Raw genomic sequence first — 19622 nt, 5'->3', positions numbered from 1 at the left:
ACGTTTGCCTCTGCTACGTTATTTTGGTCAAAACGGTAGAATAATAAAAGAATCACACTCTCCCCACAGAACACCTCTATATTTTTATTCAGATTACTCTTATTCAGTTACTGTCAGGTTGAAAAAACTCACACTTGTGCCCAAACTTTTATTTGGACAATGCTATGGAAGCTGAGCAGTACAAAAAAAGAAGTTTACAAATTTTCGCTGCTCTCCATAAGAGTCTTTGGAAAACTTTCCCCTCCCCAGTACTTTATGGCAAGTAGTGTACAGATAGCTTCAATCATTTTCCCCTGTAGGAAAACGCCTTAAAATAATTATCTTAAGTGACTGTTACGGGTTTGTGTGACACGGTTTTTTTGGTAGCAGGGGAGGGGCCACAGGGCCCGTTCTCTGAGAAGCTGCTAGAAGCTACCTTGGCTCCAAGTCAGACCCGCCTCTGGCCAAGGCCGAGCCCATCAGTGACAGCGGTAGCACCTCCGGGAGAACAGAGTTAAGAAGGGGAACCGGTAGTGAGTGGGGGGATAGGAATGTGAGAGGAACCCCTCTGCCGATATCGAGGTCAGTGAAGGGGAGGTGCGCTGGAGGAGGGGATGCCCCTGCAGCCCGTGGCGAGACAGCAGGCTGTCCCCCTGCAGCCCATGGAGGGGAGCGGTGGAGCAGAGGCGGAGGCTCCCGAAGATGGCCGTGACTCCATGGCAAAGCCCGTGCTGGAGCAGCGTGTGACTGAAGACCGACCCGCAGAAGGACCCACGCCAGGGAAGTTTGTGAGGGACTGCAGCCCGCGGAAAGGACTCACGTTGGAGAAGTTCGTGGAGGACTGTCTCCCGTGGGAGGGACCCCACGGCGGAGCAGGGGAGGGAGTGCGGAGTCCTCCCCCTGAGGAGGAAGGAGCGGCAGAGACAAGGTGTGGTGAGCTGACTCCAACCCCCATTCCCCGTCCCCCTGCGCGGGAGGAGGTGGAGAGAACCGGGAGTGGAGTTGAGCCGGGAAGGAGGGAGGGGTGGGGGGAAGGTGTTCTAAGGTTTGGTTTTACTTCCTAATACCCTTTTTTTAATTTGATTTGTAGTAAATTAAATTGATTTTGTTTCTTCCACAAGTTGAGCCTGTCTTTTGCCCATGACCATAAGTGAGGAGTGATCCCTCCCAGTCCTTATCTCGACCCACGAGCTTTTCTTTGTATTTTCTCCTCATCCCACTGTGGCCGGGGGTGGGGAGTGAGCGAGCAGCTGCATGGTGCTTTGTTACCGGCTGGGCTGAAACCACGATAGTGACTAACGCCAGTCCTGCATTAGACAAACCTATCATATAATTACATTCATAAACAGATTTTTTCCTCACTAGTATATTTTTTTTGTATATTAACTAGGACAACTACAGATTAAAACATGGAGGCATCTACTTAAATCATTAACACTCAGAATTCAGAATATAAAATCTGTTTGAAAAGAAAATATTTATAAGATGGACACTCTCCTAACAAAATTTTGTGTGACAGGGGCTTTCACAAAGACCAACACCATGTCCTAATCCAGCAATAAATTTGTATGCCAAATACTCTAAAACTTCCCACAAATCAAAGAATTGATGGCTCCCAGGAAATATTAATTTGGCACTTGAAGTTGTAACATGTCTTATTACTTCTTAGGGGTGCAAATATTCTGTCACGAGAGGCAAGGTAAACAGGTGCACTAACAATGTTTAGAAAAAAAAAAAGGCCAATAGTGATAGGATTCACTTCTAAGAGATGTTATTGTATTATATCCTTCAAATAATTTCAGCAGTACTTCTTAAGAGCAGCTATTCAGAGCAAGCACTTGTAAAACATAGCTTAAAAACTAACAGACTATGACCTTGCTATAATTGAAACTTTCAGGCAGTACTACTGAATGCAATTAACTCACTATAGCCATACTTAATGTAATTTAAAAAATACACTTCTACAGCTTGGAGTGTTCCAAAAGAGTGAAATTCTTCATCCTTCAGGTTGCTGTCTGAAACAAGCCTCCTAAAGCAACTTTAAACCTGCAGCTGATTATCTCAGCTCCATGGACCCAGTCTCACCCAGGGCAGACATTCTGTGAAGCTGACTACAAAGGATTACATAGTTGTTCTCATTGCAGGGCTGCATGCAATGGCCTATGCAGTTTCTTTCAGTTTTATATTCCCATATCATAATTAATAAGCATGCTTATACAGCAGAGCTATGGACCACAAGCATCTAGTTTTGACAAAGTTGGTGAAATAACAAAAGCTCCAGACACTGTCGACCTTGTAACACACACTGGGAGCTTTGTAGTTTTCACCTGCTCCCTGCTTAATAAAAAGACATTCAATCCTATAAAAAAAGGCAGAGGACAACAGGCTTTGGATACGCTGCCCAGCCTACAAAACCTGGGGACCTGAATCCTCTATTCTAGTCTATGAACCACTGCATTTAAAGCAGAAGTTACAGTAAAAGCAGTATCTTCAAATCCTACCTGATCAAATTTTGCAGGACTTTATTTGTTTGAATCAATACTTTTTTTTTTTAAACAGCTAAATCACTGTGACCTTTGAAGAAAAATTGCAGTAAATCATGACAATTTTTCAAAGACGTTACCATGTCTCCCATGAGTTCTGCTTTCACAATCCTCGCTCCCAGTCTGTTCATCTCCTCTTCGCTAAGGACCCGAGGCAGCTCATCCTTTGATGTGTATCTGTAAAACACCAGCAGTACTAAACCCATAAAAAAACAATGTAGTATTCACCTGTGTAATTAAGTATTATGTGCCTACTGTACTGGTACATATGCTCCTATTGTCAAAATAATTGATAACATACCGTAAAAATATATTTGCAGTCAGAAGTTGTCAAGGACTCTGAAACTAAAAAGCTTGAATGAAAATTTTTATGTTTCCTTTTACTTTTGAGATCAATTAAAATGAAAAGCACTATCCATGAACATTTTCTCAGCATGAAAAAACAGTCAAGAGACAGTAGCAGTTATAAGCAAACAAAAAGCAAGAAAAAGAGGAGCAGAAAGAGTAATTTAAACCCACTCTGTCATTCTCCTTTCTGACTTTGGTCATGCTTTTACTTCTCAGCTCCAGCAAAATCACCTGTTTCCCAGTTCTCCTGTAAGCCAAATGGCCTTCCATCCCTTGAAAACTACTTAAATGCCCATACTATCTGCTCACAGTACAATCTTTGCTTTTAAAGATGATAAGGCTGATATGGTAGAGTTTCCATGGAAAATTAACTCGTACAGTTTTTAAAATATGAAGTGACCCTAGAGAAGCTACAGCTAGTAATAAATAGTATTTTGTCTTACTTTTAATATTAAAAGGTCAGTGTATGAGTTCTTATGATAATAAATAAGGTCTCTAAGAATTATTGCAAGAAGGCAAACAAGTTTGCTTCTTTTTCTCTAACCCTAGGAAAGACTAAAACCAACTAACTCCAAAAATATAACTCTAAAACACAAAAGAGACATAAGAATACAGTTATGATATTGGTTCCTGCTATTAAAAGAGAGCGAGAGAATTCACTCATTACTCCATATGGTTAAACCCTGTAGGATTTGAAGAACAGGAGAACTTTGAAGATGGTGTTATCTTTAACTGCCAGATCTCCCCAGCCCTGAGGAAATTACCAAAGTTACTTTTGTCTGTCTTGAAGATGCCCAATCCAAAACCCCAAAACTCACCAGGAATATTTACATTAACTTCACCAGAAACAGAATCCTCAAAGATGGAGTTTTCACATCTACTTAACCTGTATTTTTCAAAACAAGGCAGACTATTTCAATAAAGGGAGCAAGAGGTGTTTATTATTTCATATATGCTTTTTTTAAGCAGTGCTAGCAGTTGAATCATTGTCTGAACTTTTTGAGACTACAGACATTGTTTTGATTTGCTTTTTATCTTGTCTCAAATTAAACTCTGAAGCAGTCACATTAGCGCAATTTTCAGCAAACACTAGCTGGATGGACTTTCCCTCTGGGGAGATCCCTTGGACATCCAGTCAGCACTTTTCATTAACCTGGGTCATAACTGTCCAAAATACTTTGCTTTATAGGCTGAAAAAATTCTCTGTGTTTTAGAAGAGATAAAACTTAAAAGGTACATTGTCAGCATGAGAGATGAGGAACTGAACTAGCAACACCTATTAATCCAAGCCTTCACGTCAATGACGATTTACTTTTTGTGATTGACTGACACCACTGAAAGAGTACACGTATTGCAAGACTTGAAACTTTAGGAAGAAAAAGAAAGCAGCAGCTTATAAATTATTCCCAACAGATAACTACCCCACATACCCAAACCTGGAATGTTCCAAAAGCCAGAATTCTACAAAATTCTACCAAAAAAAGACAATTCTCACTGAAGGAAACAGGAAGACAGGTCATGCACAATCTCAAACACACAGAAGCTTCGGAGTTAAGAGTCAGCTTAAAGGAACTTGGAAACAAATAAGTCAATAAACAGAGGCTATATGGTTTTCCAGGCCTAAGTAATCTCCACTTTACTAATAAATCAGCTCGGTAATTGTATTGCCTAAGAAACACAATTAAAATAGCAAAGATGCACAACTGGGTTTAACAGTACTAAACCAGAAAACACATGCAAAAGAAAGTATCAGCTAAATAGTTTCTATGCTTAGTTCTCTTCTGTGAGGAAAAGAAAATAATTGTCTATCATAATAATTTAATTCTTTGAACTCGAATAAGCAAACCACTTCCATACAAAATCTAGTTTCCCAAAATTTACAGCTCTGTCCAGTGACAATTAGCATTGCACTTGCTACACGTGGTAACCAAAAGCTAAAAGGTACAGGCTTTGTACTTGCAATTAAAAAGTGAATCACCATTGTTTAACAAAAAAATAAGACTGTAGAGGAGTAGTTGCTTCTTTTAAGGTAGCAAAAATGAGGCAATGGTATAACTAACTTCTACTCAATAATTATATGCTTTAGTAGGTCTGGCTGGGATGGAGTTTATGTTCTTCATAGCAGCCCGTACGGTGCTGCACTTTGGACTTAACTGGTGACAGAATTGATAATACACCAGCGTTTGGGCTGTTGCTGCACAGTGCTTACACAGCCTCAAGGCCGCCTCCGTTTCTCACTTTGCACCCCCACCAAGTAGGCTGGGGTGGGCAAGAGGCTGGGACGAGACACAACCAGAACAGCCGACCAGAAGTGGCCAAAGGAGGCTATTCCATGCCACATAACACCACACTCAGCAATAAAAGCTGGGGAGCACAGTCTTCCAAAGTAGCCACTGATCAGAGACTGGCTGGGCATCAGTCTGCTGGTGGGAGGTGGTGAGTGACTGCCTGCCTTTGCATCCCTTATTTTTGTCTCTTTCCTTAGCTTGTTAAACTGTTTCCAATACATGAGTTTTTCTCCCTTTTGCTCTTCCAATTCCCTCTGCAGGAAAAAGAATGCGCAAGCAGCTGGGTACGCACTTAGTTGCTTGCTATGGTCAACACAGGACACACACAAAGCAACACCCAGCTCCACACTCCCCCCCCCCCCCCAAAAAACAGGGTGCCGTGTCTTCACATGGTCTCTCTCACTCAGTCTCTGCATTTTGAACAATCACCAGTCCAAACCAGTAGTTCACTACAGTGAAATAAAGTATACTGGTTGTCAGAACTCCTGTTTGCTATCAGCTGTGTGACACAGCTGTTAGATCTTGCTTCCTCCTTTCAGGAGTCATGGAGAAAACAAAACTGAGAATGAAGGTAGACTTACTAAAGGATTATATGTTATTTACACAGATTACTTGCTGCTAATCAGTGAAGTATTTAGTTTTGTTAAAAAGGTGCATGATATTTAAAGATGAAGGATAAGGCTCTAACCACACGTAATTGTGCCTTTTTATGTGCCCAAAAAAGCTTCTTAACAGGGTGGGTTTTTTTCCAGACATATAGTTCTGAGTGTATATTTTCATTTTCATGGAGTCTGTGCCTGAACTGCAGCACAGATGCACTCTCCCAGCTCACCACAGCATCCCTCCTTACATGAATACCTATGTTTCCTTATGTAAACCGATGCACTACCCAAGGCAGGCAAAGAACAACCGTGGATTGTGCAGATCTTGCACCTGAACAAAGTCATGAACAAACCTGAACTCAAGAGCTGAGGGAGTCTCATAGGCCCCAGCTCAGACTGTGAATCGCTCTTATCAGGAGTTTACAAAGTGCACTTAAGTAGTAAACCCCAGGTGCTTCAGGGCAGTATCTATTTGGGCAGTATCTAGATAAACAGAGGATCACTAAATTCCAATGTCGAATAATGTCTCATACACCACAGGCTTAATGCTACAATATTTTTTTTCAGAGTAACTAAAACAACTATAAATATATATTTCTCATTTTCCAGCAAAAGAACACCTAGCCAAATACTAAAATAAACAATAAAACAAGACATGACAAACACTTGTGAGTGGGACTTCCCATAGTGCATACAAACCATTCATGCCAGAATTGGGAACTACTCCTGCCATGATGTATATGCAAACTCATGCTTTTTTTAAATAAATAAATTAGATTAGGTGAACATCATGCAAACAATTTATCTTCCTGCTATCGAAGAAAATGTAGATTTAATTGGCTCCTATCAAAGTAGAAAATACAGCAAGTAAAAATCTGGAAAAACCCAACCTATACAGTACAAAGAATTGTGTACACTAAGCTGCCTGTCCCTGGTTAGTCATGCAGTACTCATTTAATATACCGTATTTCTTTGCAAATACACAGTGAGGTATCTGCAAGTACTACACACAGGAACAGTTATAAATAAAATAAATACTTCTAAGGTATCGTCTTGTTATTAGAATCCAAAGATTAAACATTAAAAGTAAATTCATAACCCTGCTATAAGAAGTTTTTTCTGCAAGTAACGGACATAAGCCTATAAGAAAGAAGGAATTACGCTTGATCATATTTCATCAAATGTTGTTTCCAACTAAATTATATCATCCTTCTTACACACTCTGACCAAGAATATTTACTTGTCCAGCTTTCCCAAGCAATTAAATAACACCATCCTGACTATAAAATACTTCTGCATGTGCCTACCTATTATTGGGAAGATCTGAAGGAAAGCATTCACAGTAATAACCACACTACTGGTATCACTGGAAGAACCAGCAAACTGGTAATACTGGAAAACAGGTGGCCTCGAGTAGAGCAAAAGCTCAGTTGTCCACAACTTACTTTTCTGACCACCTCTCCTTACTACTCTGCTGTCTTTCACTAAAGCAAGTCAGGCAAACTGAAATTCCTACTGCATATTAGTTTGCATTTCCCTTGCCACTCATATTCATCTTTCCTCTTTTCCACAGAAAATGCACTTTTCTAATCAATACCTTCTATTATTTTTCATATGCTAGTACTTCAGCGTATGATTTCATCTCACAGGTGGCAAATCTATCCCTGCTGTATTAATTAATTCAGTTTTTCGTCAGCATTTTCTAACATTTCAAGTTTGTCTTTTATGAATTCAACAACAGTTAAGATACTGTTTTGCAGGTTTTTACCTAAGAGGCCAATTTTACTGCAGTGTGAACTAACATTAGAAAGAAGCAGAAAATAATCTATCATTAGCAATTCTCAAATATGCTGAGGAGACAGGACAAATAGGGGCTGTTCATTACTTCTACAGTGGTCTGTTTTAGCTGCCCCTAGCTGGGAGGATAGCCTCCTCCTAACTAAAGAGATATGATATGATCAGATCTAATACTGTCACAAAGATAGAGTTTCTGGTATACTTTACCATGAAAAATACAGCAAATAAAAGACAAGTAAAAATGTTTGTAAAATACCTAGAACATGATGTTTTACTGTCAGATAACGTTTGTTTCTTCTCAGCGATATCACTTGGGTACTCCTGTTGCAACTTCTGTTTTTCATCACTTGGAGTTATTTCCCAACTATTGTCATCAATTTGTTCCCTAGTACCTGATGATTTTTGATCAGACATTAATTTCTCATTGTCATCTTCTTTGCATGTTTTGGTCCACAGTGCAGTATCCTCACTAGGTTTTTGGAAATGGCTGCTCAAAGACCTATGAACTGGCAGTTTGGAAGAGGACTGCTGTGACCTATAGTCTCTAGGTGCACTGTAAGACGATAAATCATCTTCAGAGGGTTTCAGAAATTTTTGTTTCATGTTGCTTAGAGACGAACTCTTTTCCTGACTTCGTTTTTCATCAGAGTGTTTTTCTGCTTTGGAGCTGTAGCCTCTGAATACTGAGTCTGTGCTACTGTGTCCACATTCTTGGTCTTCTCCTGACATACCTCTTTTGTAATCTTTGTCTTCTTGCGCCCATCCCTTGCCATACTTCTCCCTAGTATAACCCCCAAACACATTCCTGTTTCTATCATCTTCATCTCGTGTCTCCTTTTTCATATGCTGCTCTTTCTTTTCTTTCTCACTTTCTGAATAGTCAGTTTTCTTCCATCTTCCACTTCGATAATAATTTTCCTTTCTGGATGCAACTTTTTCAGCTTCTTCTAATCGTGACTGAAATACCTCCACTGACTATAAGAAAAAATAAAAAAAGTCATGCTGCTTTTAAGATCATGGAGTATCGTGAAGCTCCCTACAAAATTATTACAAGAAAGGCACCATTCTGTGAAAATGAGTCACTGTGCAAAGGGCAAGGCATGAACCATGGAGTGGAAGAGTAGTATGAAAAATGGAACTTACAGCCTCGTGTCTAAGACTGTCTGTTGGGAAGGCTTTCTGCTCTCTTCTCTTGGACTATTTCTAACTTTCATCCCGTGGCTCTAAAGTAAAGTGCTAAAGCACTCCTAGGAACAGGGACCAAAGCCTCAGAACTGTCTCCTCCTGGCAACCTGGAGATTAGGGGCTTGAGCTAGGGAGAAAGGCTTCCTCTTTCTTACTCAATAACTTTGCATTTATGCTGGCCAGATGCTCAGCTTCCATAAAACCAATGGATGTTCCCACTAAACCATTTTACAATCTAGTTAAACTCTTAAAAATACTGGAGAGTGGGTTCAAAAACTAGCTTGAAACAGGCTTTGAACCCCTGTCTCAGGTTCCAGACAAATACTCTATCCATTAGGCAATTATGCAAAGTGTGGCCTGTTCCTCTTCTCTCTTTTAAGCTGAATTAAAAGCCACCAACTACTTTTTTCTTTTTCTTTTTTTTTTTTTTCTCAAAACATTACATACTGAAGCAAATCAGGCAGGGATCTCTTTCAATCACTATGCTGTACTTTAGCAGCCAGAGTGGTTCATGCTGTTTCAACTCTAGTTTCCTGAGAAAGATTCTTAAAAATAATATTCTTTACAATCACTGGCACTGAATAATTTCTACCAGCACTGACCACGTTGGTTCTATCACTCAGAAGTGACTACAGTTCAGTTCAAAGACAATAGTATGAAGTCATACTGTCTTATCCAAGATTTCCACAACCAAACCAGCCCAATCAAAAAAAACCACAGAAAACTCAAATGTAACACTATGGCCAAGATTTAACACCCCACCCCTTTGACCAATGCTTTCAAAGACAATAATAAAATATGTAAAGGGGGCAAGCTTTAAAGAAGTAATATTGTTATGGCAGACTGTTTCATTAAAAATAAATTTTGAAGACTTTCAAACCCTTCAGAAGCAAGCAGCTTTCTCAGTGTAACTGGACTGAGCAGATCACAAGCGGCCAGAAGATTCATAGTAGGTAAAATCTGACACAGCTCTCAAAATTATCTTGGCATTATTATTATCCACAACATGCATTATTATCCACTACGTGCAGGAGAACAAAATATATTTTCTAGTATACATCATAATTTTGGAAGCACTTGGGTATTTTGTAACTGGGATCATTTGAACCTCCTGATGTAGAAGCTAAGTATCTTAAATTTGCTATAGGATCCCATATATTAAAAAATACTTAACAAAAAAGATCTAAAAGGCTGGGTAGCTTTAAACTCTTCATAGCTTGAGATAAGCTTCAGAGGCTTTTTTTTCCTGCTTTTTTCCTTATATCTTACACCACACATTAAGTATTTGTGCCTTTACATGAAAGTAACCTTTTCCAAGCATCTATTAGTATGACAAAAATTTAATTGAAGATCCTTACCCCATATCTCTCAGCTACAATTTCCTCAAAATTTCGTTTCTCTCTCTCAGCCTGCTCCTTCATTCTTTGATATGATTTTTGTAGCCAACTTAATCCAGCATCTTCTACCACTGTAACTAAAGCAGAAAACAATGAGAGGTCATAGTTTTATCTCAATAGTTACTCCCATTTAACCTTACTCTGTACATGACATTAAACCTTCACCTAAACTTAATGTAAAAATTGAAGGGGTGCAAAAGAAGAATACAAAGAATATTATAATAAAATTACATGGTTTTATAAGTTAATGCTGGATATACCTCAGTAATACCACTGATTTAATTTAAGCTCCATTTTATCACAGAACACAACAAGCAGTTTACAAGACAGGAGTGGCATATGAGAAGTTGTGGGGGTTTTCTTACAAAATTAAAGAACCTTCTTACTATTTCCACTTTCCATGTCCATTCTTTGGCATACTCCTTACATACAAACAAGTGCATTCTCCTTCTCAGAAAATTAGTGAGTAAACCACTGCTTTCCATTTGAGAAGCTAGCAGAGGTCTTAACATTCAGGACATATACTCACTGATGCCTGTCACCTCTTACAGATGGCTCATCTCTGACTCCTAAAAGTGGGCATGAGGCTAATGGTTTGCAGGACAGACTGTCCACAGGAAAGGCTCCCAAAGAGAAAAGCCGGGAACCCTACTGTTCCCTGTTGACAGAATACAAGCATCCTTCTTATCCCATAATAAACACTTTATGACATTATGAAAAACATTTTTCTAACTGCTCTTGCTGGAAATAGGCAGGATAACCCTAGGGTAAAGAAAGAAGTGAAAAGGTTACAGAAATAATATTTTTCGCAAACTCTGTATCTGTAAGGTAGTTCATTTTAATGTGACTCAGACTTCTGTGGTTGAATATTTTAAAACTATGATTTGTGTAATGGAATGAAAGGAACCAAATGAGATGCAACAATTTATCTTGTCTTGGTTAAATCATGCTTTCCTTTAATTAGTTCAAAATGGAGAATTTCTGTAAAGATATTGAAGGTCAAACCACTCAAGATTAAAAACCAGTGAAGAGAAATTCTGCAAAACAACATACTATGATGTTAATCCAATATTCACTACTGAATTTTCATCCAAATTTTACTTTTTTACATGTTATTCATAATCCCTTTCCATCAACATTAGTAGTAACTTGTTAGCAACACAGAGACCAGAGACTAGAAGTTGCTGTTTACCTTTCTTAACTGAAGCTGCTTCATCCTTCTCTGGTGGCAAACCTGTACCACCATCTTTCCAATAGGGATTGAGTTCTCTCTCAGACAGCATGGCCTAAAACAGAAATAATTTTGATGTGTGCATAGCATATAGTTTGTATTTTCTATGATACTCGATAAATAAATTTTGTGAGACTTGTGTGGGAATAGAACAGCTTACTCATAACTTGTGCTATCTAAACACAGGTAGAAATAATGTAACTCCATCCAGAGTCAAAGCTCTCAAACATGTGCTTAGCTGGCACCCTTATTACACAGAAGCAGTTCTACTATTTGACTGCATTGCCAGCATAGCAGTAATATGCACTTGTGTCCGAAGCACTGCTGTTATGGGGGCTCTTAGTTTTACCTCAAGTTACTGCTTTTCACCCTCAAACTAGATCTCTTATTGTGATTCTGTCAACTGACTTCTCTGGAAGCAGGCAAGGAAGTCCACTGGAGAAAAGGGTTGATCATGCATTCCAGCACTGACACTCATCATCACCATTGGCATGCTGTATGCATCTGTTGTATATATTGTTTTGGGTATCAAAGAAAGGACAGACATTCTGGTGTAGAAAACACAAAAGTATAAAACTGGAGAGCACGTGGTTGGGTGGCAGAGTCTATAAAAATCGTATTCTTCTAGGACCACAAATACATATAAATCATCATCAACCATATAATACATGCTGACATTATGGTGATTTAAGATCTCCACATTAAATGGTCCTTCAGCAGTTCAGAAAAAATGCTCAGCAAAAAATTATGCAGGGAAAAAACAAATATCCCTTCTCATAAGACAAATAACCAAAACTATGTTTTCAGATCAGACTACATTGTATTGCATTTAAGGAGCTGAATGAACAAATGAAGCAGCCAGCAACTGTACGTAAACAGAACTAATGTAATGACAGCAACCCCTTCCCCAGCCAGACCCTGATCCACCCATATGTTCATGCACAACCGTGGCATGAAAGTAACAGCAACTACTCTGAATTCTTTCTTCAGGAAGAAAACAAGCCTCAGCACCCTACACTTTAAACACAGTAACTTAGGTTAGCTTTTATCACACAAAATAATGGTGTTCCCTTCACACACACCATGGGGAAGAAGGCCAGACCAACAGTCTGTCATTAAGGAAAATATCTCAGAAGCACTTCAAATATTACAGAACTTGGTACTAACAAAACTCGCTTTCTCCTTACCTAGGAGATAGTTTAAAGTGTTTTCTCCACAAGATAAGCCTGCTGTATGAACCCTTCCTTCCCATCCCAAACAGAACAAATAACTGAACAATTTAATTAAAATCACTATCACACAACACATCAGGCATTAGTTTAAAAACTATACAAACACTTAACATATTTGAACCAATTCATTGGTTCATTCATGACACAAAATTTAGTAAGATGCAGAAAAAAATTGATATATTAATTCCTCCTACTTGCTCAAGTTCTTGAGCTTTCTGTCGTTCCAATATTTTTTCTTTGTGTCTTTCACCTCTGACAGCTGCTGCTGACGTGGTTTTCAATGACATAAAGTCTAAATTCATCCATTCTTCTCTCTTTAAAATAAACAGAATCAGTGTTCATACTTCCAAAAAAAAAAAAAGCATGGGTTAGGCACAAATCAAACCAGTGCAACTACTGACAAATGTTACTTACGATGAACAGTGTAGGTTTTACAAACACATATGAAATACTTTAATGAAAAGCAAGTACTATTTTAAGAGCCCCAATCTTTCAATTATTTAATATTCACTTACACAAATGAATTTCACAAATGTCCTTCTGTAATTTGAAATCTTCACAATGTATTTAAGACACTAGTAAACATGTGAACCATATAGACTGCTTATTATTTGCTTAAACAAGCACTGTACATCCAGACCAGTTCCTTTCCATCTTACTAATTCTGACTTCATGACCTCTTACATGTCTTCTACTGTATACAAAATCCACAATCAGTAACTGAGCACAGTTCATACCTCAGATATCTAGGCACTAACTGCACCCTCACACAGTTACACATCTAAATCCTGTGAACTGTACCCACAATAACAGGTAGAAAACTGCATTTACAAAACCTAAGCCAGGCCAAGGACATTTTAAAAATGAAGACTATTCTCTAAAGAAAAGCAGCATATAAAAAGCCTAGATACACCTACCACCTTTATATGCACAAAACCTGAAGCCTCGAAAGAAAGCAGTGACATACACATTATAAACTACTCTATAAAAACAAGTATTTGGAACACTTCTGTGGATAGTATATGTGAAATGTGTTCATCTGATTCGTGTCAATATAAACAATGCTAGGGCCGCATAATAAAATGTGACCCTCACTGTCTTTAACCATTTTGTTGGTCCTCATATAACCGCAGGCCGGGAGGAGACAGATGATATGTATATAGTTCTTTTTTGCCAGCCCAAAACCGGTTTTGTTGTTAACTGCACAGTGTTAAACAAGAGATCCTGGGGGAGAACTGAGGCATTCGGATGTGTGTTTGGCCTCAGAGACTGCAGTACTTAGGATCTTGATGGGCCATTCGTGGTATGCATTTGTTGAGGGGGAGGTGTCTGCTGTGAACTTGTTTGGGTTCTGGTGATCGCAGCTGGTGCTGTGCGGGGTGTCGGCTGTTATACAGGATGGCTGCTGTGGGCCGAGCAGTGGAGAGCTTGGTCGGAGATACGTTGTATAGGAGACCCTCAGCCAATGAGGAGAGTTTAAGAAGTTTCTAGAGAACTACAGCACCCACACCACCAGGAGGTGGAGAGTCTTTTAGAAGAACACGCCTAGTATGAATATGTAACTAATGTTAGACTATAAAAGAAGCTGGGTTGTTTTTCACAGCACGCATCTTGGTAGAGCAGAAGCTGCTGGCGTGTCCAGTGCTGTTTGCTTGCATTTATTAATTTAATAAATTGTTAACTTTGATTGGAATCCTGTTTGAGACTAAATTTATTTATCACAGCATAGCAACCAAAATGACAAGATTACACCTATTTTGAAACATGTCCTTGCAGAAGAGTCTTCATGTCTTCAGTAGGGCTCAAGTCTGAGTTGTCAATCTGAACAGATACCATATGTCACGCTTTCTCTGTTACTTAAAAATTGTATTAGGCAACACACCAGAGAATTTCAAAGGTGAAATACAACATCCCACTTCTCGGATCTCTTCTAGAAAAGAGTGTGATAAATTCATGTGTTTGTTAATCAAACCGGTTCTGTAAGCCTTGCACAATGTGTTCGTTTTTCCAAGGCAGTGTTAGCCTTTGCAAGCAGGTGCGGTTGGAAACTTTGTAACTGCAATGTCTTGCTAAGTGAACAAGATGTATTAGCTTTCAATGCCTAATGAGGAGGTATTTTAAAGTACGCACGCTCCAGATGACAAGAAACACAGAAGAAGACTACAGCCTTCATCCCACGACTCCCGCAGCAACAAGGCGTGCAATCGCAGAAGATACTACACAAGCCCACGTGGGCCCGGACTCTGGACTCTAACCTGGCAACAGAAAAAACTATAAAAAGGGGACTCTGAAGGGGGGGGCACGCGCCCTTGGTAGAGCAGAGACTCCCTGGCCGCCCAGCGCTGTTTTGCCTGTTTGCCGCTTGCTTCAATAAACTTTGATTGGATTACCCATGGGCTGGCGTACAATTTTTCGTCACCGCTTATAACAAGAGGAGGAACTGAAAAATAACTTATCTTCAAGTGATTCAATAGGATCTACACCCACATTAGCAACCAATGTGGATCAACAGAAGTGGACGTGCATGGGACCTCTGGAGGTCATCTGGTCCAACCCGCCTGCTCAAGCATAGCCACCTAGAGTCAGTCGCCCAGGACCACATCCAGATGGCTTGTAAATACATCCAAGGATGGAGATTCCACAACCTCTCCAGCTAACCTGTGCCAGTGCCTGGTCACCCTCACAGTAAATAAAACACTGTTTCCTGATATTCAGACAGAAACTCCTGTAATGTCAGTTTGTGCCCATTTCCTCTGGCCCTGTCACTGGGCACCACCGAAAAGAGCCTGACTGTCTTCTGTACAGGCTTCTGATCAGCCATTTGGGGATTTTTTGTTTGTTTGTTTATGTCTTTTTTTTAAGTAAGCACTCTGGACTAATGCAAGACTGGTCCTGTGGAGCACTTTACATACACTTTGAGAGCATATCTTCTAATTCAGTTTAATCCAACAGAAAATGGATTTACATGCTCCTAGACTTTTTCATAATGTGAGCCAAAATACAAAAAGAAGAGATGACCAGGAGATTCCTTTCAAAAGCACGCTCTGGCTCCAAAAATAAACAAGCCCAGGGCACACATTATACGAGAAATGCTTGGGGGGGGGGGGGGGGGGGGAGGTTTTGCAGTATAAGTTGTCACAACATACATAAGGATTTATATTTCATTACTTTATACTTTTCCAAGAAGATAGATATGATTCAGAGATCCTTTTTAGTTCTCTTAACAAGATGCACAAATTCAGAATGAGAAACAGGAACTTTTTTCAGGAGTGGAATTAGACACTAAATTAAAAATCATCATTTTCACACAACTGAGGATGTCATGATATCTAAGTACGTTTACATTACTAAAATCACATCAGTTCACTTCAGAATTACTCCATTTTCCAGAATAAACACTGCTTACTGGGCACAGAAATCACATAGGAAGATCAAAAGAGGCATTGATGCCATAAATATAGTTGCTGAAATGTTCTACACCTCTCTTCCTTATATCTGTTTAAGAACCACAGAAGCAAAAATTCATTCAACTGTAGAATAGCCACCAAAATTATGCAGAAAAAAATAACATGTCTAGTAAAGATCATTAAGTAGGCCTCTTCAAGAAAATTAAGCTTAAGTTGCTAGAGCCTCAAAACATGATGAAAGGAATTAGCACTAAGCAATTTTAAGCGTAGTGCCTTGTTAAATACTAAGCAAGTATTAGGTAGAGAAGTCTTCCAATGAATGAAATGTAACATTTACCTAGCTAAACAAAGACATTTGTCTGTAAAATAGGTTTTGTTCAACACACTGCAAAAGAGCTGTCAAGAAACCTAAGCATGTTTCACATTTGGTCACGCTGAATTTATTTCTAGAGTCGTTATCAGGCTGCTCACCTGCAGGGAGGGATCTTTCTCAGCATGTGATTGCTTGTTGACCTTCCAAGCCTTTTCTGTGTTATCTGACTGTGACACATTTGACTCAACCCATTCAACTGAGGAATCCTAAAAATAGAGTTTAATGTAAAGAATAACAATAACACCTTAACATACTTTTATATGTTGATAAAATGCAATACTTACCAAGTATACTGATAATCAAAATCGATTCTGATTAGCATTACTAATATAATACTGTTTATTATTTTAAAATACTGATAATAAAAATAGAATATTGATATTCCCATAGGAGAGTGTTCCTTCATAATCAAAACATTCCACTATACTTCATGAGCACATCACAGTTATGTAACACTAGTTCATACTGACAGTTTATTAGCATAACACTGCTAAAGTTAACTGTCAGAATGAAACCAAAATGAATTGGTTTTATGGCATTAAAAAAACAAAATTAAAAAAAATCTAAATTCATTACTATGTTCTACATTAAAAAAGTAAAATCAGTAACACAGTATAATATAAAGCACTGTACATGCTACCTCCTCCTTTTTTCATATCCAACTTCCTACACTTGCACTTGCCACAGCATACTGAGATTTTACACTTGAAGCAAATAGGACTCCATTGAACAGAGTTTCTTTGCTATTTACATGAACCTGTCATGGGAATAACAGACTTTGGATCAAAGGTATCAGCCAGAACTGTGTTGTTTCCGAGGTCTCACTGATGTGATCTGAGGGGTTTTGATGACTCCCATGGGAAATGTGGGACGTTTGTGCCTAAGGTTACTTCCCACACTGAAAAGCCTAGTTCACCTCTGATATCAGTCCCTGGAAAATAAATCTCATCATACTGCATGTTCTTTCATTCAATAAAAGAGACTCTCTGAAAAGAAAAAAATCACAGCACTACCCGACTTGCACCAAAATGCTGGGAGGATGTTTTACACAACATGGTCAGAAAGCAGCACTCAGATTTCTAATACCATCTGTGTACTGTTTTGCCCCTCAATGTGAGGGCATCTGTGTACAGATTCAAATGCAAAAGTTTGAGCCTTCCTTCAGATCCACATACAACTCCCATGTTGTTGGGAGTTTTGGTGGCTGAACATCTATGGAAAAAGGCAACATTAACTCACGCTTAAAATCAAAGTCAAGTATTTGCAATTTTAGACACACCATTCTACCATATACAACTGACAACAGGGAACCTACGAATTTTTGCACGCTGTTCTAGAATGAGGATTTTTTCCCAAGTTCTCTCTCCTGAAAAACTGTAAATACCTTTGTTCCTAATGAGTGAATATTATAAAATTCACAAGCACTCAAATAACAGCATCTTTTAAATTGATTAAATACTCAGTATATTAAAAAGGCAAACTTTGCCTCAGTTTTTCCCAACAGAAAATGGCAAGAATCAGTCTAATTTTACTAACCATGTGTAGCCACAGAAACTAAAATGGTGCAGGTTTTAAAAATGTCATTTGAAGCACTTTAAAGTTTCTTACTTACCGAAGAACTATCAAGTAAGTCAACCTTCTTTTCAGATTTTTGTTTCTTATTTTTCTTCTTTTCTTTCTTCGCTTTTTTTGAATGCTTATCCTTTTTCTTTTTTTTCTGCACAGAATGTTCCTACAAGTAAATATTTGTAAATGAGATCCAGTAAACCAAATCACCCACATACAAGAAAAACAATCACAACCTACTTGCCAAACCACACTGAAAAAGGTAAAACACACACAGCTGGACATAGCTACATTTAAGTTCTACTACCTTCTCTCTCCTCTGTTGGGGTGAGGGGGGGTGGGGGGCGGGGACGACGGGACAGGACACCAACACTGGGCACAGGCAGGGAGGGCATGCCTCACATCGGTCATCAATTTTTCTTCCCCCTCTCAGTATCTTTTTTTACTGGAACTAAGAAACTATAACTATACATAGAATATCTTCTACACTACTTTTATTTCGGTCAAATCTATTTCCTCCAGAATCACTGCATCATCAACACACATCTGTCCTTTGTTGAAGTATCTGCCCAGATTACTACACTAAAAGGATGCGATATTCAGAGGTTCCATTAAGGCTTCTTGTGTGAATGACCCCAAATGGGACTGCTATGAAGCCTTGGATCCTCCAGATTTCTTCCCATGGGACTATTTTTGTCTGGCAGTGCTTGCTCTTCTGCATTTTGTAAAAATTAAAGCTGGAATTGAATGACAGAAATTTTTCCTCTTTGTGAGTAAAAGATTATTTCCACTGAAAAAAAAGCTAATATCAAAGCATAAAGAATTAGAAAATCAGGAGGTTTTTAAAGATCATCTTAAAGCCCTCAAAGCCTTCTGTTCAAACATGCTGTAAAGCTAACAACACAATTCAGTGCACAGTTCCAACACCTTTTCGAGTTGTTCCACACGTTCATTCACATCAGCAAGCATCCATGTATTTTCACCTCGTAGATGCTTTAGCAGCTTGTGCCTCTGCTCCTTTTCATAACTAATTTTGGCCTAAGACAAACAGAGAAGAAAAATAACCAGACGGAGTCCAGCAGCATTTACTGACAGACACACCTTTGTAAGCCACACTGACACAACCATACGCAATGTTGAGAACTGTGCTTGAGAACTTTTCCTTTTAGAGGACTGCAATAAAAATACTTTTGGATTACACATTAAAGGGGAAATTCAGCTAAAATATATTATGCACCCTACTTTCTCAAGCTACAGCTTTGCAGCTCCTCTAGCACTGATTTCATCCTATCATCCTAAACAAGAGTGAAACAAAAACATTCAACTTCGGTTCTTCATTCTGAGAAGTCTCCTGTTCTTATAACCTTCATGAACTACATATGATATGATATGATATAGTGGACTTCTGATTTTTCTGTTTCAAAAAATTCTCTGGGCAAATACTCCATTGCAAAGCACAGCTCACCAGCTGTTAATTTGAGAAGTTAGCAAGAAGGTACCTTTGTGCTCATGCAACTTTGAAAATATCACAGCCAGGTGCAAAACTTGGACATGCAGAAGTCCACGCTCTAAAGGAATATACAGCTATAGAAGGATTAGCATTTTGGGCTGCAGAATGTTCTTCCCTTTCTGGTTATGGAGATAAAACTAGAAGGAATCTTACTACTACTTCTG

The 19622-nt window shown here is 38.9% G+C and overlaps 1 protein-coding gene across 4 annotated transcripts in view; it reads right to left on the bottom strand.

Moving 5' to 3' along the window:
- Positions 1-19622, bottom strand: part of CWF19L2 (CWF19 like cell cycle control factor 2) — a 90519-nt gene that overhangs the window by 56427 nt on the left and 14470 nt on the right. For 3 of the 4 annotated variants that reach the window (XM_069808268.1, XM_069808269.1, XM_069808270.1), the window contains exons 2-9: positions 18876-18986; positions 17995-18114; positions 16481-16588; positions 12797-12916; positions 11332-11425; positions 10101-10216; positions 7814-8532; positions 2603-2699 (exon numbers count right to left, since the gene is read on the bottom strand). In XM_069808268.1, the coding sequence (XP_069664369.1) occupies positions 2603-2699; positions 7814-8532; positions 10101-10216; positions 11332-11425; positions 12797-12916; positions 16481-16588; positions 17995-18114; positions 18876-18986 (1485 nt within the window). The remainder of the gene's footprint in view (positions 1-2602; positions 2700-7813; positions 8533-10100; positions 10217-11331; positions 11426-12796; positions 12917-16480; positions 16589-17994; positions 18115-18875; positions 18987-19622) is intronic. The other variant, XM_069808271.1, reaches the window with a different exon arrangement.

Source organism: Haliaeetus albicilla, chromosome 20 (genome assembly GCF_947461875.1).
Source record: "Haliaeetus albicilla chromosome 20, bHalAlb1.1, whole genome shotgun sequence".
NCBI lineage: Eukaryota > Metazoa > Chordata > Aves > Accipitriformes > Accipitridae > Haliaeetus > Haliaeetus albicilla.
Note: the sequence above shows the minus strand (reverse complement) of the source record. Positions and strands in the feature narration are given on the sequence as shown.